This window comes from Mandrillus leucophaeus, unplaced genomic scaffold, assembly GCF_000951045.1.
Source record: "Mandrillus leucophaeus isolate KB7577 unplaced genomic scaffold, Mleu.le_1.0 Scaffold226, whole genome shotgun sequence".
In the NCBI taxonomy this organism is placed as follows: Eukaryota; Metazoa; Chordata; class Mammalia; order Primates; family Cercopithecidae; genus Mandrillus; species Mandrillus leucophaeus.
Window position 1 is genome coordinate 5,416,366 of NW_012102321.1, and position 18,237 is coordinate 5,434,602.

General features: G+C 37.5%; 1 protein-coding gene across 1 annotated transcript in view; it reads left to right on the top strand.

The window, feature by feature from the left end:
* The window catches only part of RALGPS2 (Ral GEF with PH domain and SH3 binding motif 2), a 188,108-nt gene extending 177,863 nt beyond the window's left edge, over positions 1-10,245 (top strand). The window contains exon 20 of the mRNA XM_011981461.1: positions 4,736-10,245. Coding sequence (XP_011836851.1) covers positions 4,736-4,765 — 30 coding nt within the window. The 3' untranslated portion in view covers positions 4,766-10,245. The remainder of the gene's footprint in view (positions 1-4,735) is intronic.
* Positions 10,246-18,237: the final 7,992 nt, after the last annotated feature.

Sequence of the window (18,237 nt, forward strand, 5' to 3'; positions counted from 1 at the left end):
TTTATGGCTAAGCATGTGGTTAATCTTAGAGAATGTGTCTTGTGCCAATGAGAAGAATGTATATTCTTGTGTTGTTGAATGAAGTATTCTGTAGATGTCTATTGGATCTAGTTTGTTAAATGTTGAGCTTAAGTCCAGAACATTTTTGTTAGTTTTCTGCCTCGGTGATCTGCCTGACACTATCAGTGGGGTGTTGAAGTCTTCCATTGTGTAGTTATCTAAGTAGGTCTCTAAGAACTTGTTTTCTAAATCTAGATGCTCCAATGTTGGGTACATATATCTTTAGCATAGTTTAGTCTTCTAGATGAATTGAACCCTTCGTCATTATGTAATGCCCTTCTTTGTCCTTTTTGACCATTGTTAGTTTATAATCTGTTTTATCTAATATAGGACTAGCAACCCTTGTTCTTTTTTGTTTTCCATTGCTTGATAAGTCTTTCTCCATACCTTTACTTTGAGCCTCTGTATGTTGTTACATGTGAGATGGTTCTCTTGAAGAAAACAGACAGTTGGGTCTTGCTTCTTTGTCCAGCTTGCCACTTTGCCTTTTTAGCCCATTTACATTCAAGGTTACTATTGATGTGTGAGGATTTAATCCTGTCATCATGTTGTTAGCTGCTTGTTATGTAGACTTCATTGTATAGTTGCTTTATAGTGTCAGTGGACTATATGCTTAAGTGTGTTTTTGTGGTGGCAGTTATTTTTCTTTCATTTCCACAAGTAGCACTCCTTAAAGGACCTCTTGTAAGGCAAGTCTGATGATAGTGAATTCCTTAGTCTTTGCTTGTCTGAAAAGGATTTTCTATCTCCTTCACATATGAAGCTTAGTTTGGTGGGACATGAAATTTTTGGTTGGAATTTCTTTTCTTTAAGGATGCTTAAAAATAGGTCCCCAGCCTCTTCTGGCTTGTAAGGTTTCTACTGAAAGGTCCACTGTTAACCTGATGCAGTTCCCTTTACTGCCCCTTTTCTCAAGCTCCATTTAAGATTTTTTCTTTTGCATTGACCTTGGAGAATCTGATGATTAAGTGTTTTAGGGATGGTCATCTTGTATAGTATCTTGTGGGGAGTCTATGAATTTCTTGAGTTTGCACATCAACTTCTGTAGCAAGATTGGGATAATTTTTGTGGACTGTTTCCTCAAATACGTTTTCCAGGTTGCTTACTCTCTCTCCTTTTCTTGCAGTAACACCAGTGAGTCATAGGTTTAGTCTCTTTACATAATCCCCTATTTATCAAAGATTTTGCTTATTTTAAAATTTTTTTTCTTTATTGTGGTCTCTGTTAATTTGAAGGAGTACTCTTCGAGTTCTGAGATTCTTTCCTTGGTTTGGTCTATTCTGTTGTTAATGCTTCCAATTGTATTATGAAATTCCTAGGCTGGGCGCTGTGGCTCTCGCCTGTAATCCTAGCACTTTGGGAGGCTGAGGCAGGCAGATCACTTGAGGTCAGGAGTTCGGGACCAGCCTGGCCAATATGGTGAAACCCCGCCTCTACTAAAAATAAAAAAATTAGCCGGGCACGTTGGTGCACACCTGTAGTCCCAGCCACTACTGTAGTCCCAGCCACCAGGGAGGCTGAGACAGGAGAATCGCTTGAACCTGGGAGGCAGAGGTTGCAATGAGCCGATATCATGCCAGTGCACTCCAACCTGGGCAACAGAGCAAGACTCCATCTCAAAAAAAAAAAAAAAGAAGAAGGAAAGAAAAGAAAAAGAAATTCCTAGAGTGAATTTTTTAATTCCAGCAGTTCAATTTGGTTCTTTCTTAAAATGGCTGTGTTGTCTTTCAACTCTTGGATTGTTTTACTGTTTTCCTTAAATTGGGTTTCACTTGTTCCTGTATCTCACTGAGTTTGCTTGCTATTCAGATTCTAAATCCTATGTCTGTCATTTCAGTCATTTCAGTCTGGTTAAGAACCATTGCTGGGAAGCTATTGTAGTTGTCTGAAGGTAAGAAGACACTGTGGTTTGTAGAGTTGCTAGAGTTCTTGCATTGGTTCTTCCTCATCTGTGAGGGCTGATGTTCCTTTATCCTTTGAAGTTGCTGACTTTTGGGTGGTGGTATTTGTTCTTATGTTCTTTATTTCCCTTCAGGGTTCGACTGTGGTCTAAGTTGGGTATAGTCAATTGACTTCATTTCTGGATGCCTTCAGAGAGCCAAGGTTCAGCTTGGCACTCCAGGGCTGTGTGCTGTAACTCCCAAGGGGCTGGGACCAGGCCCCTGGCTTTTTCCTCTGGCCTCTTGAGGTCAACCACCAGCTGCACTGGATGGACCAAGGTGCTCCCAGGCTACTGGCAAAACCTCTCCATCAGGGGTTACTGGCAAAAGCACTTCCTCAGGGGTCACTAGTGAAAGTGTTCTGGTAGGTTAGTGGGGGCCACTGGTAAAAGCACTGTGGTGACAGTCACCTGCAAAAGCATTCCAACAGAATAGTGGAAGCTACACTGTGTGCCTGCTCTCATGGGAGTGGCCGAACAGGGTCCTTGGAAGGGGCCAGCAGACAATGGGACATGCAGCTCAGACTCACCCTAGTCTCATGAGAAAGACAGCTCTGCTCTCTCCAAATATGACAGTTAACAAAGGTCAGAGCTACCTGGAGGAGTATGAAGGGCCTTGGTGGGTGGGCACCTATGGCCATGTTCCTTTGCAGCTTTCCCCACACCATACCCCCTGTGCTCCATGTAGACCTAAGCTCTGTCTCTGCCAGCTCTCCAGGCAGTTCTCCCTGGCAACTCAAATATCCAGGAGGATCATGGGATCTCCTGCCACTAGGATCCCAGCGGTTTGTGGTGAGAGTGGGCCATTCCACAGTTACTTTACTCACCCCTTCCTTAGGAGCTATTCAGGAGTGAGTCCCAGCACTCCATAACCCTGTGCAGGGTTCCTAGCTTCTTTGCTTTTCAACCCTGGTTCTGCATCATCTCTCCACCCACTCTCAGTGCATCCTCTCAGAAGATAGGCTTGGAGTGTGCTGGTCTACTAGATACTCAGATCTCTCTTGGTGGGAGAAACTCTTCCCGGCTATGTCTAGTTGGCCATCTTGTCCCGATCCCAAGGCCATTTTTTTTAAATATTGTTGGAATGGGCTTTGTTCTCTCATAATTTTTATTGTTTCAAATATATATGAAACACTAATAGCAGTATTTGGTACCATTTTTAGCAACCTCCATAAAGAACATGAAATGCCATAGAGCAAAAATTATTTTTTTGCCTTGTCAAGTTAGTGTCTGGGGCAGATTGAAAGAAACAGATCTGGCTTTGTCTAGACTAAGCCTTTCAGAATTCACTTCATTTCTATACATTTTCTTTAAATGTAATTTAGGGTATTAAGACTCTCTCTTTTTTTAAATCTCAGATTCCAAGATGAATATAGATAATATATACATATACCAGCTTAAAGGTTCAATTTCTTTTACTGTATTAGTGAGTATTTCTGTGGAACAAGTCAACCAGATGTGTACAAATGTTTGTTTCTATACTTAAAAGAATTAGAACAGTGGCAAATTTATAAGTAGAACCTGTGAAAGTTTTAGTAGAAAACTCTGACTCAAATGCAAAATACCTTAAACCACATTCAGGCAACTTAAAAAGAAATGAAACTTTTACTTTACTTAAATATGAGCTTTTTGTTTTTTGTTTTCTGTTTTTTTTGAGACAGAGTTTCACTCTTGTTGCACAGCCTAGAGTACAATGATGTGATCTTGGTTCACTGCAACGTCTGCCTCCCAGGTTCAAGCCATTCTCCTGCCTCAGCCTCTTGAGTAGGTGGGATTACAGGCACTCGCCACACGCCCAGCTAATTTTTGTATTTTCAATAGAGATGGGGTTTCACCATGTTGGCCAGGCTGGTCTTGAACTCCTGACCTCAAGTGATCCATCTGCCTCAGCCTCCCAAAGTGCTGGGATTACAGGCGTGAGCCACCGTGCCCGGCCAAATATGAGTTTTTTATAATCAGGCCTGAAAATGTGTACTTTAAGCACTTGAGCATTTGTGTTGTATTTGATTTATAATTCAGTTATGATTATATTGTCCAACATAATTTTTTATTCAGAAGCTGCCACTTGTAAGATATTCATGTTTTTGCGTATAATAGGTTTCAGAGAGAGGTTGCTAAAGTGTGAGAGCTGTTCAACTGTCTTAAGGACAGAAAAGACCACTGACATATGAATACCTCTACCAGTACAACTTTGGAAAACTGCTTTTGAGGATTTGTTTTAACTAGTGAAACTCTAATAAGGAATTTTGTTCTTCTGTACTTACTTTCATCATGATTTTACAAATAAATTCTTAGTAATGTTTGTTATAAAATTATTTTTGCTGATTTTAAAAATGTGCACCTAGGAATTTTTGTAATATGTAATGAGAAAATAAATAATGACAAGTGTATCTGGAATCTCACCCTACCAGAGTCATAGTCTTGCTCTATTCATTTATTCATTCAGTAAACGTATACTGAGCCCCCTGTGTTAGACAAGAAAGATACTGTCTCTGCCCCTTCTCCTGTATAGATGTCATTTTACTAGAAAGACTATTAACTCATTTCAGTGATTTTCTCTTGAAAATGTTCTAGCATGTTAATTATTCATAAACTATTGAAGCTCCTTATATCAAGTTCCTTTTAAAAGATACTTAAGTGGAAAGATTTGGGCTTGCCTAAATAACAAGGAAAGATAAGAAATACTCCTTTGAAAAACAACTTTTAAACTCAGTTTTTAATGCTTATATTTTTTAGGTTCCTACAAACTTGATGACTTTTGAGTAGAAGCCTGAGAAAAAAAAAGAGAGGTGAACTATTGCTTCTATGTGAGCATGGGGACCTGATAAAAGAGCGCCAGCGATAAACCATCCTGTGCCAGGAAGAGCCCAGCGGCTCTGTCTCAGTCTTTGGAATTCTGAACCAAAAAAGCACTAATTTCAGGGAATGAATTGAGATATTCCCAGAGAACAAATTGGAGTTGCAGAACAAACTGCCATGAACCATGCTTCTTATCTCAGAACTGACCTGTGGAAACCACTGCCTTAAAAGAATGAAAGGAAAACCAACATGAAACACCAAATAGTGTGTGTGAATCTTCTGGCGGTGCTGTGCTTGGAATAGATCGTAGCTAATTTGCATTTCTTTTAACTTTGTAATAATTTTAGAGGGGGGAATTGCCTTTTTTAGATATGCTTTAAAAAGGAAAAACGTATTCTTGCGGATTCCATCAGGAGCTGGTTTTGAACCGAGGTGAAGAGACTTAGCAGGGATTGTACCAGCAGCCCACCTGCAAGGTTTGTTCTCCCTCTAGTAGTCTGCAGCCTCACTGGCTTTCTCACAGCGAGAGTGTAGGAATGAGAAGTGTTAGTCATGTGAGTTGTTGGGTTTGTTTGGGATTGGGTGGGGGTGTTTGTTTTGTTTTGGATGAGGGGAGAATTTTTTAAACACTAAACTTCTGAAATGTAGTACTGTAAGGGGAACATTATTTCCTGCAGGAGGTACAAAGGCTGAGTGTTCATTTGCCAGACACTTTTTTTTAAGTAGGTTCCAGAAAACATGGTTTTTTCTAACTAGGGTTAAAGTTTAGCTTTCTATATGAATTCATTGTTGGACCACGGATCTGCTTAAGTAAAGAACTATAATCCCAACCTAAATTTTCTGAGATTTTACAATAATTAGATCTTTTCCCAAGTTAATTGGATTTTCCCTTCTCCCAGTCACAGGTGGTTTTTATCATCAAGACACATTGATATTTTGTCAGGATATTTTCTTTACAGTGTTTAATGTGCATAATGCCAGAGTTATTTTTTTATTATTCATTTTCTCTCTTTTTGTTCAATATGAGATACAGGATCATATTTGTTTAAAAGGTAACACATATAGATGTACGTATGTATTTTGTTATAAGACATACAGAATAATTTTAAGAGGGATAAAGGTGAAAATGTCAGATTCTGGAAATTTTGAGTATCTAAACTTTATTACTTCTTGTGTGATTTACCATAAACATACCAAAACATTTTTCTGAAAATTTACTGTAGTAGGTCTCTGACTTGAAGCCACATTTTGTCAGTAGTTGACCAAGCAGTTTTATGAGAACTCTTCTATGCAATAATGCATTTAATTTCTAAAGTAAATGTCAAATTATTTTAAAAAAAAGTTTGAAGGTGAGATGCCTTAGAATTTTAACGAAAAATGACACTCAAACAAAGGCTATGTGTTGAATGTTATAAACTCTTGAGACATAATAAATTTTAGCAATGGCCCAGAGTAAGGTAATGCTTTGTGACCGATATCTACTAATAGACATCTGTTACTTTGGGCTTCACATAAAATTTCTCACATTCATATTCTTAGAGAATTTTATACTTTTTTAAGTATTTTGCCCTTGAGTCCATGAAACTTCGATCGAAAATATTGCTTATACAATAATTAGCTTAAAATCCATCCAAAGGAAAAGAGAAGAGCTTTTTTTGAGTGTTAAGTTTTTTAATTTAGTTTTATGTTTGGAAAAGATGTTAAGAGTTCAAATATGCTTCTTGTATAGCAGAAATACCATTATTTCTGGGGGTTAGTGACATAGGCTGGAGAGGGCAAAAGTTTCCTGTGCTGAATGATTTTTCAATTAATGCTCTAAGCTTAACCCATGTTGGGTAATAGAAAGGCACCACCTGCTTAGCCAGCAGTATTACTACGTAGACCTTGCACATCTTACTTTTGTTTTGCATTTTTTAAAATTTCTTAATTTGTTTATTTCTCTTCAGAAATAGTGTTTTTAACAGTGTATGTGCTTTTTTAAAAAGTATTGTGAATGAGAACCCTGTGGATTTTTTTTTATTTCATTTGTTTGTCATAAATAAGCTAACGTAGACATATTGTAGGTTAACCATATCTGGGGAAATATGCAGTTGGAAGTCAGAGCCTGACATCACATAGTTTTGCCAAAGGGAGAGAGCTAAGCTGGAAGATGTGTTTGATATTTTCAGCTCTAAACATTAGTGGATGCTTGCTTTGAATAATATAGTGTTCAAATTTGGTTAATAGTTTGTAGATAGACTTGTGGCCTCGGACTGACTAAATTTCTTAACAGTGAAGAAGTCGTTGTTTTTCTGTCTTTAAAATTTATTCATTCAAAAAATTAGGCATTGCTTTTTAAGGTTATTTTAGCATTTGAAGTAAATTGAGAACAGAAAAGTGAGTTAAAATAGTGTAGGTGAATTTTTTATCTATAATTCACCAAATAATAACTGATAATAATTCAAAGAAAATATGTTACCAAAATATATTAAATATTTAGATAGTTCATTCGTGGGAAGATGAATCTTCTTATTAAGCCTACTCTCAATTGTAAATAAGTGACTCAAAAGCTCAAAATGTTCATCGGCATTAAGGTCATTTGTTTCGCCGTTAGCCAAGAAGAATTCATTAGAAATTCAGTTGTAATTTAAATTTAAGGCTGTTTATGATAAGCATAATGATTGGCATGTTATACAGCCTGTGAAAATAACTACAGAATGACCTTCCAGAGCACTGTTTTTGGCCTCATGCCCGCTCTGTTCAGGCTCTGCTGTTTTTCAGAATATGATTTTTACCTCCAGACAGTAAGAGTTGAACAAGAACTGATCAAACACACCTTCCTATTTTGTTTTCTTCACTATGTAAATATTATTTGGGTAAACATTACAAAAAGGGATCCAAACAATTTGAATTTCAGTATTTTTTTCTCCCTGGGCATGTGCTTCAATTTCAAATATTTTTTCTGTGTGGAAAATGCCAGGTAACTATTGCACTACCTTCTATGTGGACTGTGTTGGTATTGGTTCTTAATGTATATCAAAAGTCAGGGTGTTTATAACTGCAAAGTTTGTGTAAGTGGCTTTATTCCTCTTCTAGAAGATTTATGAGGAGCCTAGGAAGCACTGTTGGTACAGAAGGAAAAAAGAATGGAAAACATGTTTACAGACTCCTTATGAGCTTAAACTGGGGCCCTCAAAGGCTACCTGTTGATCTTTTGGCCAAACGACTTGAGCATAAGTCTTTTATTTCTTTTTGAAGTTAAATTGTAAGCTGTATACCTTTACTACTGAAAACAAAACTATAGGGCATCATACTAATCGAAAATCAATAGTAACAGGTTTAATCCATTGGCTTTTTAAATGAATAGATCTAGTATTGATTTCCTTCCTGTTTTTTTGAGGCACATTCCTTTACAACCAGTTTTTAAACCACCACGTAATCATCTTCTGCAAACAAGGGGTACCAGTGTTGCCTAACAGAAGATAATCTTTAATAAAGTAAATCCTCTGCTTCAAAGGCTTTTGAAATAATTGGATCCCTTTTTGAAAATGAAGATGAGTTTAACTGTGTCCAGGTGGAATAATAATACTGCTGTTGCATGAGATGATACAAAGCAAGTGATGAGGTTGGTCTGACTTCTTTAGTGACCTTTTAGGGTTTGCTTTTATTTTCTCTCTTTTGTATTATTTCTTTCAAACATAGTAAATATATGATTTTTGCAGCCAGAGTGGTATTCTGTTTTTTCTAAGCTTTGAGATACAAATATTGCTATTTTATTGCATTGATGATGAATTACTTTCCATGTGAACCTTTTCAAAATGATTTAAGTACCTTTGATTTTGCTCCGCTAAAAATGGCTTGTGTCTAAAATGACATTTTTTTTCCCCAATTTGGAGGGTTCTAATGAAAGAGTTCCAGGCATAAAAACTATTTTGCTTAATGAAAGCAATTTGATTACACCTTTGTCTCAAGTTTTAGTGGGGAGAAAATTTGGTCAGTGCCTTATTATTTGAAGAGCAATTTTAGGGCATCAAGTATGACAATAATCACGTGCCCTCTTGCTCCTCTTATTTCAGGAGTGTGTGCTATCCCTCTCTCCACCAGCTTAATCTTTCTCACCCCAAGTCTAACAAAGTCTTTACAGAAACCTCTGTAGGTAATTGTTTCAGTCCTCCTTGGTTTTTGAGTCTTTTTAAACAAGCTCCCACCCTGCTTCTGTCCTTTTAGAGTAGAAGATTGAAAATAAACCCACCCCAGTCAACCTTTAGATAAGCACTCTTAAAAACGAATTTGAAGAGCACTCTTCAGCCAAGTTCGGTTTTATTTTGTTGTTGATGTTTTGAGCATACATTTAATTGTAAGGCCTTTTGGAAAAGCCCTAAAAGAATAAGATACAACCAGAAATACTTGAGTTTTGTTAAATGTACTGAAATCTTGTAATAAAAATCCCTTTGGCCAGAAATGAGATTTATTTCCATTTATTTTTACATTTAAGTAACACTCAAAACAAACAAGTAGTCACTTAACCTGCCAGTTATTATTTTCTTGAAAATATGCAAGAAAGTAAAAATATCTCTTATATAAATTAAAAGAAAGTTAAGAGATTAAGCTAGTTTTCTCAGTGAAAGCAAAGCTTGGAAATATTTTTCTTCTCTCAGATTATTGGGAGACCTGGAGCTACCGGATGTTAACCTGAGTCAAGATGTTCTTTTCACATTTTTTTAAAGGGCTAGTATGTTCTACAGTAGGCAAGTAGTCATTCAAGCCAAGTGAAAGAGTTAACTGGTCCTTGAGGATTGTTAGCAGAATTTGAATTTTGACCCTGGCCATTTGTACTACAGAAGTGATGGTGGGATTAAAAGAATACATAATTACAGTGTTTCGAGATTGGGCTCTTTTTTGTCTTAATAGAAAAGCAGAAACTTCACAAATATTAGCCGTGCTTTAGATACCAGATAACAAATATTGTTTCCCCTGAAGATATGACCTACTAGAACTACTCACATATATATAGTCCAGTCATTACTGACTTAATAGTTATGGTGAAACAGCTGATAATAAGTCAGCAGACTCTCAAGAGTTTCTGTACCTTGATTATTGACAAATTCATTGTTTTACATCCTACCGAAGTACATGTGTGTGGGGAAGGGGTGGGGAACTGGTTCACAATATAATCTAAAGGAGATCAAACATCTGTAGGGACAGGTACCCAGTGATAATAATATATCTGAAAACACAAGCCATTTTTATTCTTTATCCCAATTAACTTGAGGTACTCTAATGATGAAGCACTCGATTGCACTATGACCTCCTTGAGTGATGTGCAGCTTGGTTCCTCTCTCACTTTTTGTTTCTTTTTAATATGCAAATGTGAGTGTGCGATCTTCAGTGTGTCTGCATAAGCTAACTTAAAATGAATTTAAGTACAGTTTTCTGAAATATTTCTATTGAAATAAATTACTTAAAATCATAGATTGTGTGAGGATGTTTCTGTTACTGTATTTGCATTTTTATCATTAACTTTTAAGGTGCAAATGAACTTTAAGTTGATTTTTTTCCCCTTTCTAAGGTAGTCAGCAAGGCTATTGTTGGTACAGGGAAGGTTCTGAAAAAACTTTAGTTACTCTTCTCTAGCCCAAGACAAGAATGTGCCACCTCGCATGTGGACAAATGGGGTTGTGGGGAATAGAGAGTAAGGGCAGAACATTTCCGACTACATCTCCCGCTCTGAGTATATGATACGATAGCAGTAGTCCCCAAAGAGGCTCTCTTTGCTAATACATAACATTTTTTTTCTTTTTACTATTTCTGAAAACAATCCATCTTCCAACCCATGGAGCTTTAAATTGGAAGAGGTACAGAAACACCTGTGTGGAGTCTGCTGTAGGCTTTTGGCTGGGTATTAGTTATGCTTGAGGATTCCACTTTAGCTTAGCCACTGCATGGTTTAGGAACCCCCATCCAAGACAAGCCCAATATTTTGGCAACCGTAATTCAGTTTTCAGCAGTTTTCTCACCTCCATAGTGCCCTTTGAAAATTCTCACTGTCCCTTTGCTTGCACCAAAAGAGGAGAATGACACTTCTTTGATGGGGCCAACCTGTCGTTACCTCATCTAGTACCACCTTTGTCATACGTCAGTTTCCCATGTATGCAGAATTTCCTAGGTCCCCTTTCCTATTTCAATAGTTGTTTGTCCCAACCAATACCATATTGTCTTCATTACTATGTAGCTGTATAAGTTGGTATCTGGTGAGCTAATTGTATGTTCTTCAAAATTACCTTAGCTCTTCTTGATTTTGTCTTTGCTGTAAATTCTGGGATCAGTTTGTTATGCTCCATGAAAACACTGTTGTTATTTTTATTGAAATTACTTTGGATTTATAGGTTAATTTGAGAATTAACAGTTTTGAAAAATTTACTCCTTTCATCTGTAAACATGTCTCTCCATTTATTTAGGGTTTTTAATGTCCTTCAGTAGTGTTTTACAGTTTTCTCCCGAGTAGTCTCTTAACATTTTTTATTAGTTTATGTCTAAGTAAGTTAGTTTTTCTTTCTATTGTGAATACGACGTTTTTGTTACATTTCCTCATTGATTATTGTGTATAGGAATGTCATTGGTCTTTATGTTGATCCTTACATCTAGCAACTTTGTTGAACTCCCTTACCTAGTTATAATGGTTTGTCCAGAGATCTGTTGGAATTATATTAGCGGCAAATAAGAATAGTTGGGTCTTTTCAATCTTTGTACCTTTTTTTCTTGTTTTACCCTTCTTTGGCTAGGACTCCAGTACAATATTGGATTAGAAACAGTGGTAGAATGCCAAAGAACTTAATTACCCAGTCTCCTCAGAAAACCTCAGAATATAACACAGCCCTAGAATGAACCCCAAGTATGTTATAGTGTAGCCCAAGTATAATCTTTATTGTATTTTTAGGCCAACCATCCACTTAAATTTCTCCTTTTCCTTGTAAAGTATGTTTATAGTCTTAGGCAGAAAATAAGTGGCATTTGCTCTCAGCCACCACTTATCAGTCAAAACTAAATAAAATAGTGGGTCACAGGGATATTGCAAAATTTAGAGTATCTGCGTGTAATTAATTTTCTTACTCTATGTAACTGATTCTCAACTGGAAGTGATTTTGTCCCCTAGGAGATACTTGTCAGTGTCGACAGACATTTTTGGTTGTCACAACTGGGAGAGGGTTCTTCTGGCATCTAGTAGGTAGAGAGGTAAGGGATGCTGCTAAACATCCTACGGTGTACAGGCTACCCCCCAACAAAGAATTATCTGTTCCAAAATGTCAATAATAACAAGGTTGTGAAATCCTGCTCTATGTGAGTGACTTATTGTATCTCATAAGTTGAATATATTGAGCTTGGTTGTAGGAAAGAGTTCAGTTAACTTTTCCCTGGAAGTTAACCTTTCTTACAGAAGTTTAACCTACTGGCCAGAGGGGATAAATTAATAGAATGGGAATATATTCATGGCCTGGACCATAATGTGTTATTCTTCAAGTCTTTGTTGAGTTAAAAGCTACATGTTTCAACCTAAAATAGATTTTAGGGGACATTCTAAATGAGTACAGACCTGCAGATACGTTTGTCTACCTCTGTGATTATTCCAAGTCTGAAAAGATAACCCCAATAGCAGTAGGACAAAATAGGTTATCAATATGTCAGGCTGCATTGTTTATTTGACTAATCTGAGCTTTAATTAAACCAGAAGGTATTTACTTTTTGTTCTTAGAATAGTGTTATATCCACATTATAAAAAGTTCAATTACAGAATAACTATAGAGTAAAAAATGCATGTCTCACCTATCAAATTCCCATCTCCAAATTTAATAAAAACATCTGTCTTTGACTCAATTCCTGTAATCCTAGCCTAGTTTCTTTCAGTCTCAGGCTCTGAAGGTTGATTTTTCACCTCCCTCAAACCTTTGCCCAATCTAAGACCCTTAACATATACTCTAGTGCTGTCAGAGCTAAAAGCATAAAAATAATAGTCCTTACTCCACATAGACTTGTGATGCAGTGGTTACATTATTTTTTATTTGGTCAAATTAGCTGTAAAAATGATTATAAGAGAGTACTTAGAACAAATATATGCCAACAAATTGAATAATCTAGAAAATGGACAAATTTCCAGAAACGCAAAATGTACCAAGATAAAATCACAAAGAACATCTGAAGAGACCTATAACTAGTAAGGAGCTTATAGATCAGTAATCAGAAACCTCCCAAAAAAGAAAGACCGTGAACCTGATGGCTTCATGGTGAATGATAAAACATTTAAAGACAAATTAGTACCAATCCTTCTAAAATTTTTGCAAAAAATTAAGGCTGAGGGAACACTTCCTAATTTATTCTATGAGGCTAGCATTATCCTGATACCAAAGTCAGACACAGACACTGCAAGAAAACCACAGACCAGTATCTATTATGAGCAATTTATGCAGAAATGCTTAACAAAACACTATAGTTTTACTTTCAGCAGCATGTTACAAGGATTATATAACATGACTGAGTGGGATTTATTCCTGAAATGCAAGGATGGTTCAACATGAAAATCAATGTAATACACCATATTAACAGAATGAAGGAAAAAAATCTCAGTGGATGCAGAAAAAGCATTTGACAAAATTCAACACCCTTTCATGATTAAAAAAATAATAACAACAAACTAATAGATTCTACCTCAACGTAATAAAAGCCATATATGGAAAACCCACAGCAAATACACTGAATGGTGAAAGACTGAAAGCTTTTCCTCTGAGATCAGGAACAAAGCAAGAATGTACACTTTCACCACTTCTATTGAACATGGTACTGGAAGTTCTAGCCATAATTGGAAAGGGAAAGATAAAATTATCTCTGTTCACAGATATGATTGTATATGTAGAAAACCCTAAAGATTACACATACACACTATTAGAACAAATAAATGAACCCAGCAAAGTAGCAGGATACAAAGTCAACACAAAAGTCAGTCACATTTCTATATGCTAACAATGAGCTATCTGAAAATTACAAAATTCCATTTACTAAAGCATCAAAAAGAATAAAATAGGAACTAACTTAACCAAAGAGGTAAAATATTTGTGCAATGAAAACTGTAAAACATTGCCAAAAAAAATTAAAGGCAAATAAATGGAAACATATCGCCTGCTCCTGGATTGAAAGACAATATTGTTAAGATGTCAGTACTACCCAAATCAATGTATAGATTCAGTGCAATCCCTATTATAGTGTTTTCTACAGAAATAGAAAAATAGAAAACCCCATTCTAAAATTCATATGGAATCTCAAGGAACCCCTAATAACCAAAACATCTTTAAAAAGAACAAAGCTGGAAGACTTATTTTCTGATTTCAAAACTTACTACAAAGCTACAGTAATCAAAGTACTGTGGTACTAGCGTAAAAACATAAACCTACAGGATAGAGTAGAGAGCCCAGAAATAAACCCTCGCATATATGGTCAAATGATTTTTGACAGGGTGCCAAGACACCCATAAGGAAAGGAGTCTTTTCAAATGGCGCTGGGGAACTGTATATCCACATGCAAAAGAATGAAGTTGGATGCTTACCTAACACTGTATACAAAAATTAACTCAAAATGAATCAAAGACCTTAATGTAAGACCTAAGTCTGTAAGTCTTACTGAAGATGACATAGGGCAAAAGCTTCACATCATTGAAATTGGCAGTGACTTTATAGATATGACACTAAAGGCACAGGCAACAAATTGGACTTAATGAAAATTTAAGATGTGTGTCATGGACAATATAAACAGTAAGAAAGCCACCCACAGAACGGGAGAAGGCATATGCAAATCATCTAGCTGATAAGGGATTAATACCCAGAATGTATGGAGAACTGAAACTCAGCAACAGAAATAATTCAGAAATGGGCAGAGAACTTGAATACACATTTCTCTGAAGAAGACTGCCAATAAATACATTTTTTTAAATGCTTAAGTATCAGTAATAATTAGGGAAATGCAAATCAAGGGTACAGTGAGATACCACATCCCACCCATTGGGATGGCTACTATCAAAAAATAAGTAAACTAGTATTTGGTGAGGATGTGGAGAAATTTAAAGACCTGATTGGATTGTTAAAGGTAAAGCTACAAAGGCAGTAAAAGGAAATCTCTGTGAACCTGGATGGGAAAGAACTTAAATCCCTCAAAGCCCTTCCGTAAATACAAAAACAGGGTTTCTGTTCAATTGACAACACAAAGTTAACAGACTGGTGAAAATTTGGAAGAAAACTTTTGGAGTTTATAAGAGCAAAATATTAATGTCAAGAAGATACAGGACATTTTTGCAAAATAAAATGAGAAAAATGGGCAAACGGATATGAACAGACTATTTATAAAGGGAAGTCTAAATCATGAAAAAAATACTCAACCTCACTAGTGGAGAAGTGCAAGGTGAGAGCTGTCATGTTATATATGTTCTATCAAATTGGTGAAAAATAGCCAGATAATACCGGTTATGGTTTGGGGAAAACTGGAATCCTCAATGCACTCAGGTGAGGGTATAAACTGGTGAGGCCATGCCAAAGAACATCTGGGCAGTATTAGGGAAATCGTGTATGTGTATAGAGCACAGGAATAAGGATTCTGATGCCAGAATTCAACTGCCTGGTTCTGTCACTTAACTAGTGGCAGGACCTGGAGCAGGTGACTTCATCTCTCAATTTCCTCATCAGTAAAATGTGCGCAGTGTCAGAACCCGTGTCATAGAGTTGTAAGGCTAAACTTAGCTGATAAATCTCAAGCGCTAGAGCAGGGCTAGTGCATAGGAAACACTTGGTCACTGGGGGGAGAGTTAGTGTCATTGTTACGCTGTAACCTGCTAGCTGCTCTTGGAATCAGGCACTGGGAGTGAGATTAGGAATGGGGGGAAATTCTACATGGAACAGTTACAAAACAGTTATAAAACTAGTCACAAGAGTCAGGTCTTTGCAGTTACCTATGAATTAAGTCACAGTGAACTAAGGAGTATCTTCACCTGTATATCGAATATAGAAATAAATGAGGCATATTCCCTATGAACAAACTAGCAAGGAGAGAAAAATATAAAGAAAAGCTACCTATAAAACAATTCCCGTGGCCGGGTGCGGTGTCTCACACCTGTAATCCCAGCACTTTGGGAGGCTGAGGTGGGCAGATCACCTGAGGTCAGGAGTTCGATACCAGCCTTTCCAACATGGTGAAACCCCATCTCTACTAAATACAAAAATTAACCAAGTGTAGTGGCAGGCACCTGTAATCCCAGCTACTCGGGAGGCTGAAGCAGGAGAATCGCTTGAACCCGGGAGGCAGAGGTTGCAGTGAGTCAAGATGGCACCACTGCACTCCAGCCTAGGTGACAGAGTGAGTCTAAAAAATAAAAAATAAATAAAAATTCCCATTTATTGTGTGGGGTTTTTTGGGGGGTGATCGGGAGGGGGTGCAGTTGTTTGGGTTTTTGTTTTGAGACAGAGTCTCGTTCTGTCGCCCAGGCTGCACTGCAGTGGCGCTATCTTGGCTCAGTGAAACCTTCATCTCCTGGGTTCAAGCGATTCTCGTGCCTGGGCCTCCTTAGTAGCTGGGATTACAGGTGTACACTACCATGCCCACCTAATTTTTGCATTTTTAGTAGAGACAGGGTTTCACCATGTTGGCCAAACTGGTCTCAAACTCCTGGCCTCAAGTGATCCACCCGCCTCGACCTCCCAAAGTGTTGGAGTACAGGCATAAGTCACTGCACCGGCCTTATTTTGTTTTGTTTTGTTTTTATAGAGACAGGGAGTTGCCATGTTGCCCAGACTGATCTTGGCCTCAAGTGATCCTCCCGCCTTGGCTTTCCAAAGTGCCAGGATTACACGCATGAGCCACTGCGCCCAGCCTATTGTTGATTATTAAGAGGAGTATTTTAGCCACATGGGTTAGATCGCTGGAGGGCCTTGTATAAAATGCAGACTTCTGAATGCCACCCCACCAGCCAAATCAGAATCTGAGGCCAGGGCCTGCTACACACTAAAATTTGCACCTGACTTGCCCACAGCCCAAGTTAAACCGGAAGTAACAGCTGCTGAATTTGCTTTATTATTGCCTGATGGTCAGACCCAAGCTTTTAAGAAACCATTGGCATCTGTGTTAAGCTGTTGTGGGAGAAAGACAAACAAGCAGGCCGTCATTTTTACTGCCAGAGACTACTCTGAGATTTTAATGTGAAAAGTGGACATTTTTTAATTGAGTTAGAAGAAAAACCTGGAGATTTGTAAGCAATTAACAATAGGTACAATCAGTGAACCCCCTGCCAGCTGTAAGTCCTCTAGTAGCCATGTTTTATGACTTTACGTAACCTAAATCATGTTTTAACAAATTTTAACCGCGAAAACATAGGGTTAGAATTTCCGTTTTAAAAGAGAAATGACTACACTTTTGAGGGTGATTGTATCTCCCTGGATCTTTGAGTTAGACAGCCTAAGAATATGGCCTGGTGCAATTTGAATTGAGACCTCTGATTCTGGACTAACTTGCTGGGGTACAGTTAATGAAATTCTGTCTCATTCCAAATCAAAATACTGCACTTGAGTAACAAATTCTATATGCTTCCTTGCTTTTACTTAAAACTGATTCCCCTCTTAAAGGAGAACTCATTTCTGTCTCTATGTTTTTTGTTCTCTAAAAAGAGCCTTTTATTCTGTGTTCATGTTGGTTAAAGTAGTCTCCGAGCGCTCTTTGTTCTTTGAGCTGACTGGTAGCAGGAGGGCTTCTGCAGTCATGGGACTCCCAGGGCCACATCTTACTATTGTTTGAAAGTGACAAGAGGTTCCCTGTTACAGCACAAGCTTATTTTACCCACTCCCTCTCTCTCAACTCACAGGAAAGGGAAAAGGACAGTTAAGAGAACATATCAAATGATGAGAGTGTTTCATAACATACTGAGCTGTGCATTTTGAAGCAGTGAAGAGGATTTTTCCAGTAACACTAACCGACAAGAATTTAGAAACCATCAGTACATACACCTGTTCCTGAAGGAGGTCACGAGCTTTCCAGGCTCCTTTAAATATGGAAGGGAAATACCTCTAGTAGTGCCTAAACCAGATACTCTCTCTTCCCTTATACTTCTATTGTTAGAGTTTAATCTTTCATGTTAGCCTTTTTTTCTTTTTTTTGTCAGTGTGTGTCTCACTTTTGGATTTCTACTTAATCTTTCATTTACAGTGCATTGTCTCCCTTCATATTTTATTTAGATCAGTGGTTCTTAAGTTTGGCTGCAATTTAGAATCACCTAGGGAGTTTTTAAAAGTCCCAGTTCTCAGGCCGCACACCAGACCAGTTCTATCAGAATCTGTGGGTGGGAGGCCAGGCCAGGATCCAGGCATTAGTAATTTTTGAAAGCTCCCCCAGGTGACTTGAATATCTAGCTCAGGTTGAGAACCAATATTTAGATTGTT